The sequence below is a fragment of the Ambystoma mexicanum genome, chromosome 11 (genome assembly GCF_040938575.1).
Source record: "Ambystoma mexicanum isolate Mex_15411 chromosome 11, UKY_AmexF1_1, whole genome shotgun sequence".
Classification (NCBI taxonomy): Eukaryota; Metazoa; Chordata; class Amphibia; order Caudata; family Ambystomatidae; genus Ambystoma; species Ambystoma mexicanum.
The window spans coordinates 8,117,295-8,127,804 of record NC_090934.1 but is presented as its reverse complement, the minus strand read 5'-3'; the positions used below and the strand labels follow the sequence as shown (position 1 = coordinate 8,127,804).

At 52.6% G+C, this 10,510-nt stretch overlaps 1 protein-coding gene across 2 annotated transcripts in view; it reads left to right on the top strand.

The window, feature by feature from the left end:
* Window positions 1-4,448: 4,448 nt before the first annotated feature.
* PITHD1 (PITH domain containing 1) overlaps window positions 4,449-10,510 on the top strand; it is an 87,735-nt gene continuing 81,673 nt past the window's right edge. Inside the window, exons 1-2 of one of the 2 annotated variants that reach the window (XM_069622387.1) lie at window positions 4,449-4,838; window positions 6,439-6,482. In XM_069622387.1, the coding sequence (XP_069478488.1) occupies window positions 4,650-4,838; window positions 6,439-6,482 (233 nt within the window). In that variant the 5' untranslated portion in view covers window positions 4,449-4,649. The remainder of the gene's footprint in view (window positions 4,839-6,438; window positions 6,483-10,510) is intronic. The other variant, XM_069622388.1, reaches the window with a different exon arrangement.

The following is a 10,510-nucleotide window of genomic DNA, read 5'->3' as shown; positions in this document are numbered from 1 at the left end:
TAGATTCTCGTGTTGTGCAAGGTGTTTTACATTACCTGATAGATTGGTTAGGCTATGGTCCCGAGGAGCGCTCATGGGAGCCCGCTACTAATGTCCATGCTTCTCGTTTGATTCGAACCTTTCACCTGAACAATCCCTCTAAACCAGGACCTGTTGGGAGGGGGAGTACTGTCAGGATACCCCAGGTGGTTGGAGGGAGCATGCAGCACCAAAGTACTGTAAGTGGTGGCAAGAGGTCAAAACCCCTTTATTTTAGGACCTTGCTTTGTGTCCTTTGCAGGCAAGGGGCTAGGCGTGGAGAAACCAGCCCCCTAGCCCTTCCAAAACAAGGAAAAGAGGCACCGGACTACATTTCCCAGCAGCCTCGCGTACAGGAGAGACACTGGAAGGCTTCTGGACCCCGCCCAGTGCAAACGCGCATGCGCGCCCGAAACACGTGGAGCGCTGCTTGCGCTACGGGATCTGAAGAGGCAAGACGTGTTTCCAGCGGGCTCCTGCAGGCAGCTATCAGCGGGGCCACACCCCGCCTGCGAACTCTGCAGGCCCCGCTGAGTCCTACAGATAAGTGCATTTAATTTCTAACACTCGTTCCGTGTGCATTACGCTATGTAGCCAGTGGCGTTTCGGAGTCCAGCGGCATTGTGATATTTGAAGCCGCACAGCTCCACGCCAAGTAGCGAAGCGCGGAGCCGGGTTTCCCGACTTTAACCCTTGTAGCCTTTACGGCCGGAACTCCGGCACAGCTAATTCACTAACGGAGCACCGGCACTGTTCATTCGCTGCATTGCGAGCCGGAGCTCAGACACTAGTCATTCGTGTTTGATCTAACAGTGGCTAACATTTACTAGACACGAGTTATTTGTATTTGTCTACCTGTAAAGTGGCTAACGTATATGCCGGGTTCCGGCGGTACGTCATGTCAAGAGTGCCCCATATTGTAAGCGTATGTGTGCTCACTCCTGTTTTTTGGTTCTTGTAGCGGAGTTTCGTTGTTCGCTCAGCAAGAAAGAACACTGGTGAATTAACCCCGAGTCTCCTGCTGACACCCGAAGCTAAGTGCTATCCCTTGTTACCTTATGGCATTGTGATTCCTATGTGTGGTGATCATATGTTCTGCAGATCAGTGGGTAATATGCAAACTGCTAGATAGCGTGTTTCTTAGTGTGTGCAGTGTTAATTGCTTAAGCAGAACCCCCGGAGGGGGGACACATCGAACCATTCAGCTTTCCCTTATCCCTCCTCTTCCCTTTCCCTACCTTGTTACCCGGTTTTCCTAACCACCCCAACCTAACCAACCAGCGGACCCTAACCCTCTTTCCCCGGAGGGTCGCGGAAGCCTGTGTTGTAAACACTCCCAGGCCCCAAGACCCAACGGGGAGGTAGGTGTACGTGCTACCTCCGCGCAAGGCCAAGATCGTGACAGTCGGCTGGGGAGGCCCTGGTCTGCTGGACTTCTGGGCTGTCCTGTATCTTCCTTTTGATAAGTCAGATCTTTTTGTGGGCCGACAAGCATGCTGTTATATTGTGGCGCAGGCATGCTTCAACGTCCTGTGATTTTCCTCTGGTGCAAGTGCAGTGACTGGCGGTTTTCCCTGGCTCCTCGTCTCTATCTTCTCTGAGGTGTATGGGACCGGTGGGGTTCGGCTTCCTGGGTAATGGGCTCCTTCCGGAGGGGGGTATCGGTTGCAGTTCCTGTCTCCTCCTGTCCAGGTTTGCATGGTTAGGACTTTGGTACCCAGCTCACGGTCCAAGTAGTTGGCCATGGGATCCGTTCTCTAGGAAGGATTGTTGTGGGTTACCGTCTTGCCCGTTCCTCTCCCTGTTCAGGGTCAAGTTTTCTACTTGCGGGTGTTCCTGGTCCCTATGCCTTCTAGGATGTGTCAACTGCTTATGGGTCTCAAGACCCTGCACTGCTTGTCCGGACGTCTGGGGAGAGTGTACTCTGGATGTTGTGCAGGGGGGGCGCTTGCTGGCTGGTCTGGGTTCTCAGAAGGCAGTGTGTCTCGGCTCGCCTGTTGCTGAAGTTACGGGGCACGTGGCGTCTTGCATTTTTTCGGTTCCTTGAGCCCGTCTTCGGTTATGTCCCCTGGTGTCTTATACTCTCTCCCACTGGTTTCCGACGTCTCGGCTTTCGTAGTTGTGTTTTCTGTGTCCCCAGCGCTGCGAGTCTCCCTGCTGTGGTGGCGGGGGGTTTCAGGTCTACAGGCTGAGGTGTGCATGGTCCATCCTCCTGTGGCCTCTCTTACTACCGACGCCAGCAGAAAGGGTCTACATTGGGGGTCCTCTCAGCTTAAGGGTTGTGAGATCTGGGGAGAGCCGGCGATCATCCAATTGGCAAGAGTTGTGCCATTGTCCAAGCTCTGGTGTACTACAAGGAGTTGCTGGACGGTCGGCGGTTTTGATCCGATCGGACAATACGACGGCCTTGGCATATGTCAACTGCAAAAGGGGTTCCGGCTGTTCCTTGAATGCTCTGGCAGCGCTGATAGGCACCTGGGAGAAATCTCATCTGGTGTCTCTGGTGGCCTCACGTATCAGAAGGGTGGACAATGTTCAAGCGGATCTTCTCAGATGCCGGTTTTCACTCCTCGGCAGAACTGGTCCTGTTGGCCCAGGTCTTTGCAGTGACCTGTGTCAGATTAGGGTCCCCGGTTCTAGACCTGTTTGCATCCCCGGCCTCAGCAGAAGTTCGCCTCTTCTGCTCTCGGTTTCAGGCCGGGGGGATTGGGGAATGGACGCCCTCTCTGTACAGTGGCCTTGGGGTTTTCCTTTATGCCTTTCCGCCTATTCCCCTACTGCCCCGGGTGGTTTGGCGCATCAGAGTGTCCAGGGTGACTGTGTTGTTGTTAGCTCAGTTCTGGTCCCGCCGGAGTTGGCTCCCCTCTCTGTTGGAGCTTCGGTCCTAGGAACCTTGGCTGATTCCAAGGTGGCCGTGTCCCCTTCAAGGGGATCTGCGGTTGGAATTCCACTGGATGCAATGGGCAGTGTGGCTATTGCTCAGTCTAGGTTGATATCTCAGAGGTTCTCAGATCCTGTAGTTGAGTACATAATGGATGCTCTTAGACTCTCCACTCTGAAGGTGTTCTGATAAAGGGCTTCCCCCTTGGGATCTCCCTTTTGTATTACGGTTCCTTCAAGGGCCTCCTTTTGAGCCCTTTTCCGAGATTGATATCAAACATCTTACACTGAAATCTGCTTTTCTTATTGCCTTCGCTTCTGCCCGTAGGCTTGGGGAGATTGGGGCTCTCTTATGTCACCCTCCTTTCCTGAGGGTGCTGCCAGACTCGGTGCTGCTGAGGTGTGGTCCGAAGTTCCTCCCTTAAGTTGTATCTCGGTTTTCATACCTCTCAGGATCTGGTTCTCCCTGACTTCTTTCATGATCCGAGAATGCATGAGGAGGTGGCTTGGCTTAACATTATGTCCGGCGGGACGTGTTGGAGTATTTGGCTAGGTTTGCTTTTTCCCACCAAACTGATAGTCTTCTGATTGCCTGTGGTCCGGCAGGGGCTGGGCAAAACGCATCTGTGGTTTCCATTATCCGATGGTTCCAGGTTGTGATCCCAGTGCCTATATGGCTTTTGGCCTGCCTGTGCCTGCGCACGATCTGGGGCGGTCCGCCTTGGGTTTGGCGGCTTCCTGGGCCGATGCAAGGAGGGTTTTTCTCTGCAAGAGATTTGTATGGCTGCCGCCTTGGCTGGTCTAGGGATTTCCATCAACCGCTATGGGTTGCGTTTCTCCCACTCGGGGGGTTGGTTCCTTCGTGGTTGGAGTTTTATCTGTGGGGATGTGAATTAAGAGTTATTGTGGGTGTGTTTGCTGCACTGTTTTTAGCTCTGTTTCTCATTGGGACCTTTTCCCCGTTGCTGCTTTGGTATACCTCATGAAGTAAGTACTGGGACGAGGAAGAGTGGACGTGGAGGTAATGCTCTGATTACTTACCGGTAATCTTCATTACTCCTAGTCCTACTCTTCCTCGTCACAGTACTGACGACCCTCCTCACCCTCCCTGCGGGGAAGGTCCCATGCTCTGGCTTGGTAATATGAAACTGAGTGACGTGGATGTGGGGGAGGAGTTATAGGAATTTAAAGAAATAGAAGAAGGTCCTGTGTCGGAGGCAGGGGCCTCATGAAGTACTGTGACGAGGAAGAGTAGGACTAGGAGTAATGAAGATTACCGGTAAGTAATCAGAGCATTCCACTCGCTTGTTAGTCCCTTCTGTATGCTCCTCTTTGGTTAGTCCTTTCTCTATGCCCATGAACCCCGCTAGTTAGCCCCTTTTCTATGCCTATGCTCCTCGCTGGGCAGACCCTTTTCTATGCCCATGCCCCTCGGTGGTTAGTCCCTTCTGTATACCCATGCCCCTCGGTGGTTAGTCCCTTCTCTATGCCCATGACCACCGCAAGTTATTCCCTTCTCCAAGCCCATGCCCCTCTCCGGTTAGTCCCTTCTCTATGCCAATGCCCCCCGCTAGTTAGTGCTTTCTCTATGCCGTGTCCCTGGCTAGTTAGTGCTTTCTATGTGTCCATGCCCCTCGCTGGTTAGTCCCTTCTCTATGCCCATGCCCCTCGCTGTTAAGTCCCTTCTCTATGCCCATGACATCCGCTAGTTAGTCCCTTTTCTATGACCGTGCCCCACCGCTTGCTTTCACATGGCGCACGGACACGGTCTTGGGGGCTGCTCGCATGAAGCGGGCCCGCCAGAGGACCCCGAGCGGGGCCTGGAGTACGGCCTCCACCGCCGGATAGACCTGGAGCGGCTGCAGTGTCTGAACGAGAGGAGGGAGGGCAGCGGGAGGCTGGTGTTCCGAGCCTGGGAGGAGCGCGGGGCGCGAGGTCAGGTGAGGTAACGCAAGGGGGCGGGGCTATCATGCCGGCCACCTGTCACTCAGGGTGCGGGGCGGGTCTATCATGCAATCGAGGTCACTCACTGGGTGCGGGGGCGGGGCTGCCATGCCGGCCACCTGTCACTTACAGGGCGCGGGGGCGGGGCTATCATGCCGGCCACCTGTCACTCACAGGGTGCGGGGCGGGGCTATCATGCCGGCCACCTGTCACTCACAGGACGGGGGCGGGGCTATCATGTGTCCACCTGTCACTCACAGGGCTGGGGCGGGGCTATCATGCCGGCCACCTGTCACTCAGGGTGCGGGGGCGGGTCTATCATGCAATCGAGGTCACTCACCGGGGGCGGGGCTGCCATGCCGGCCACCTGTCACTTACAGGGCGCGGGGGCGGGGCTATCATGCCGGCCACCTGTCACTCACAGGGTGCGGGGCGGGGCTATCATGCCGGCCACCTGTCACTCACAGGACGGGGGCGGGGCTATCATGTGTCCACCTGTCACTCACAGGGCTGGGGCGGGGCTATCATGCCGGCCACCTGTCACTCACAGGGTGCGGGGGCGGGTCTATCATGCAATCGAGGTCACTCACTGGGTGCGGGGGCGGGGCTGCCATGCCGGCCACCTGTCACTTACAGGGCGCGGGGGCGGGGCTATCATGCCGGCCACCTGTCACTCACAGGGTGTGGGGCGGGGCTATCATGCCGGCCACCTGTCACTCACAGGGTGTGGGGCGGGGCTATCATGTGTCCACCTGTCACTCACAGGGCTGGGGCGGGGCTATCATGTGTCCACCTGTCACTCACTGGGTGTGGGGGGGGGGCTGCCATGCCGGCCACCTGTCACTCACAGGACAGGGGCGGGGCTATCATGTGTCCACCTGTCACTCACAGGGCTGGGGCGGGGCTATCATGCTGCCACCTGTCACTCACTTCGGTTTCATCATGGGGGTGGGTGTTGATATGGGCAGGGTATGCTTCTGTCCTTTGCCACTGTACATTTGTTGTTGCTGCCTTTTTTTGAACTGGATCACTGCTCTGAGGCATGGCATTATATGGGCCCCTGTTAGTACTCCCCCTTCTCATTGGCTGCCTGGGCTGAGCGTCACAGCAGAGAGCTGGCTTCATGTTCTTCAGTGGCTGCAGCAGTGCTAGGGCATAGATGGCAAAGCCAGGCACTGCCCCTGTGATGTTCAACTTGGGCTGGGTGCCTCTGCCCTCCATTTTCCTTTCTTGCTGTTTTAGCAGCTTCCTTTTGCATTCTCCCATATACATGTTCTTTTCTTCCCTCCTGCTTTCATTCACTATCCCTTTCATTTTCTTTTTCTCTCATTATTTTCCTTCAGCGCTGCCTGCATTTTTTGGGTTCCTTGTTATGTATTTGTATCTTCTTTTAGCCTCCTGCTATCTGCCAGTGTAGTCCTGACAGCACTTTTAATGTCCCCATAACACATAACTGCTATTTTGTATAGTTCTGCTGCTGCCACTCTAGATATGCGGACCAAGGAAAAGGCTTTACCAGGGGACCGGTGTGTAGATCCTGTGCTTTTAACAAGAAGGAGGTAATGTTCTTTTTAATAACCTTCTGTTGTCTGTTAGTTTGTAGAGAGCGACGATGATGAAGAGCTGCTCTTCAATGTTCCGTGAGTATGCGAATCAATTATGCAATCCAACCTCTGCCTTTCTACCCACCAACCTCTGCCTTTCTACGCACCACCCCCTTACACGGACACACAGCAGTCCCCGCCAACCCCCTTACACCGACACATCCCCGCATCCTCTTCACGGAGAGCAGTCCCCCACCAACCCCCTCACACGGACACACAGCAGTCCCCCACCAACCCCCTTACACGGACACACAGCAGTCCCCCACCAACCCCCTTACACGGACACACAGCAGTCCCCCACCAACCCCCTTACACGGACACACAGCAGTCCCCCACCAACCCCCTTACACGGACACACAGCAGTCCCCCACCAACCCCCTTACACGGACACACAGCAGTCCCCCACCAACCCCCTTACACGGACACATCCCTGCATCCTCTTCAGGGAGAGCAGTCCCCCACCAACCCCCTTACACCGACACATCCCTGCATCCTCTTCAGGGAGAGCAGTCCCCCACCAACCCCCTTACACAGACACACAGCAGTCCCCCACCAACCCTCTTACACGGACACATCCCTGCATCCTTTTGCAGTCCCACACTTTTAAGGCAGTGCTTTGAAGTGAGCACTGGGATAACCCTTTACCCCGGGGGTTCGGTAGACCCAGCAGTATAAGTCCCAGCATGCTGCCCATTGGTCCTGGATCGAAATGTAAAGGGCCCTGTGTACATATCTAGTCAAAGGATCCTGCACGCAATAGCACACTCGCCAGCACCTTACTGTACAAGTCTATGGGGTGCAACGCACAGCACACCTCTGTGCTTCTCAGTGTTGGGTATATAGTACCCAGCTCACCTTGTCCTCCAGAGATGGAATGCCCAACTCACTCCTCACCTTTCATTCCGTGCCTGCAGCGAAGTGGCGACCAGCTTGTGCTGCCTGGCCGGGTATAAAGCCCCCTGGTAGCTGTACAGCTCTCACAGTGCCATCAGTGATTTGATACATCTGGCATTATGGCTTCCAGGGATATAAAGCTTCACATCGTCCTATTTCCATTTCCTGATCTCAACGAGCAGTCCGTCTCCACCTGTGTCTACCCTCACACCTCTCATTTTAGTCCCAGAGTTCAGGTTCTCTCTATGCATGTTTACTTCACGCAGGGCCTGTAATGTTAAAAGGCCTGTAGGCCATTATGGAGTCAGGCAAACGCCCCATGCATACTTCCCTGTAGTCGTGGTACAATATGCCAGCTACGCCTATGTGTTGGTGAGTGCGTTTCCCGTTCTTAGGCACGCACTTGGCGCTACGCCAGCAGGTATGCTGGTCTCTCGCTTCATAGTCTGGGATCTAATTAATAATACTAGTGTCTATCAATCACTAACATACCATTGCTTGCTCTGGGAATCCAGTTTTACAGCACTTAGTAACCAAAGCTGCCTCTTTGTTTTAGGCAGTGGCACTTGGATAGCCTAGGCCTTGTTTGAGGTCTTTATACCCGTTTTCCCACCTACGATCTTAAGTAGGCAAATCTACAATTGAAAGCTTTTGGTAGTTCCTTACTCTCGCGGTTATCTGTGACCAAGCATTTCAACCGTTAGTTGAGATCCTCAGGTATGATCCGATTTACCATTGAGGGTGAAACAAAATATGACTGCATTCATTGTGGTTAGAAACTGGTTTACATGTTTGAGCCACGCAATGTTAAAAACAAAAAAGGGAAGGTTTTAGATACTATATTGAGAATCGGGGTGCAGGGGGTCCAGTGAGAGAATCCCTTCTGCTACCGGGATGATCTGGAAATGATGAGCAAAGACTGTCTTCTTGCTGTTGGGTGGTTCACTCCTAATGAATGTGCAGTCATGGTATCTTGCTAACTAATGGTGCTTATTATATATTTTTATGGGCAAATCCAACTCTGGTGCAACTTTGCACTGTGCAGGTTCCAGGGCAAACCACTGGTAGTGAAAATTGCACAAGACAGCCGGAATCTGGGGTGCACCAGGGTGTTGTTGGAGGAGCCAGGCCTTTAGTTCTTTCCTTAACGGAAGGGGCTTGCCACTGGGGTGATGTTCCAGAGCATAGCATGAGAAGGACTGTTTACTGGTTCTCTCCTTGCAAACCAGTATAGTTCAGTCTTGCTGAGAGAGGACCATGTGCCAGGTGATGTTTTTAGTTTGGCCACAGGGTAGGCCGGTGCACATGTGGTGGTTGTCATATAGGTAAGGCATATGGTTTTTAAGCAGATCCTAGCCAGGCAGGGGAGCCAGGGCTATGTGATCAATTTCTTAGAGCCAGTGATGAGCCAAGCCGCAAAAAGGTGGGCTGCTTTGTGAGGGTCCAGGTGAGCAGCTGGGATTGAGATCACTAGGTCCTGAACCCCCTATTCTAGCCCTTTCACTGCTGCTTTTCGGGATGAGCCTGGATCGGTAATCCTGTAGCAGATTGAGTTGCTGGAAATGTATTTATTAATTTATTGTAAGTGGCTGGTTAGCAACTATGTTCTTGATGCCTTTGCCGTCAAGCGGGACGTTTGTTATTAGAACTTTGCTAGGTCTTTGCGTCAAGGGTGGTTATTTTTCTGGAGTGGGTGTATGCGCCCTGTTTTTAGAATGTCTGTGAAAGTCGTCTTCCCTCAGTGAGGATACAATCGCAAGAAGAGCAGTTATGGCAGGACCGGTATTTAGTTTTTCTTTTGCTGGGAGGCTGTCGTCAGCTTGAGGTCTACTTTAAGGATGTCATCATGTATGCGAGGGGACTGAAGTCCGTCCAGGGTGGAGAAGCCCATGGGGACGTATTATGGGGGTGGAGGTCAGAAGATTTGGAGTCTCGTATCGCTCTTGTTGATAACAAACTCCTTGATCTCCTCACCTCCCCCTTTTCCTATGATTCTGGTACATCTGTGTATGGTGGGGGTTCAAGCAGTGTTTTACAGGAGCAAAGCCCTCCCGTAATGGTGTTGGTATAAGAAGTAGCCTTGGCTTCGGATAGTAGGGTCTGCCATTTCGAACTTGAGGGACAGAAGCTCCACTAGTTTCTGGGCCTTTGCCACAATATCTCTCATGTGCTGTAATGCCCCATTTGCTGGTAAAGCTCTTCAGAATAGCTGGAGAAGACAGTTTGGTTTTGGCACAGCCGAAGTGTGCCAGAGAGAAGTCTCTGCCAACTTTTTCTTTTTGTTTCTTTTTTTGTTTGGCTTAAGGTTTCTAACAGCAGGGCGACATTCGCAGTAGTGAAGAAGTTGGGGAAACTGTCATCCGGGGGGGGCGTTCCTGGGAAATATTTGATAGAGCAAACTCCCCAGTGGCGTTTATCCTGACCCTTGTTGGCTGTCAGTGTGATAAGGAGAAGAGGATGACTGCCTGTTCGGACCATTTGAGCGTAATGTGGTCCTCGCAGCATAGGAGGAGAGAAGAGGATAAGGTGAGGTGTATGTAGGGTGTTATCCCTAATGTATGTGGTGTCTTCAGCCCTACAGATAAGGGGCGTATCAGCCACTTTCACTCCCTACAAATAGGCATATACTCACAAAAAACTAAAATGGGCAGTAAAAATACTCCCAACAAAAAATGGGACTGTGACACTGCTTTGACCCAAATGCCCCGTGGACCTGTTTGGACCAGTCGTGCATGTAGAACCAGAGGATGAAACGACTATTATTGCTGTCTGATTTGGAAGAAGTAAACGTGTATGACTATAGAAATCATTATTAAAAAAACATTTCCAGTTTTCCAATTGAAACAATTTTACTCCCAACTTTAAAAAATAACATCACTCCCACTTCAACATCCTATCTGGAGCACTGGGGGTCTTGTACCCATTAGGCTATGTCGAGCGATTCTGATGGGTTTATTGGATTCTCTGCATGAGCCATCAGTGTGGGGTTAGTATTCTCTTTCCGAGCCTTCAGACAGTTTTTGTGGTAAACCTGTTTGTTCTTCCTCTGCTCGAGTAGTTGAATTCGATATTTGTGGTATCCCAGTACTCCTGTGACAACATAAGGCGCATGCCATCGGCCAGTAGCTTCTTGTGTGTGGTTGAATCACCTCCTCGGGTGAATCTTAATT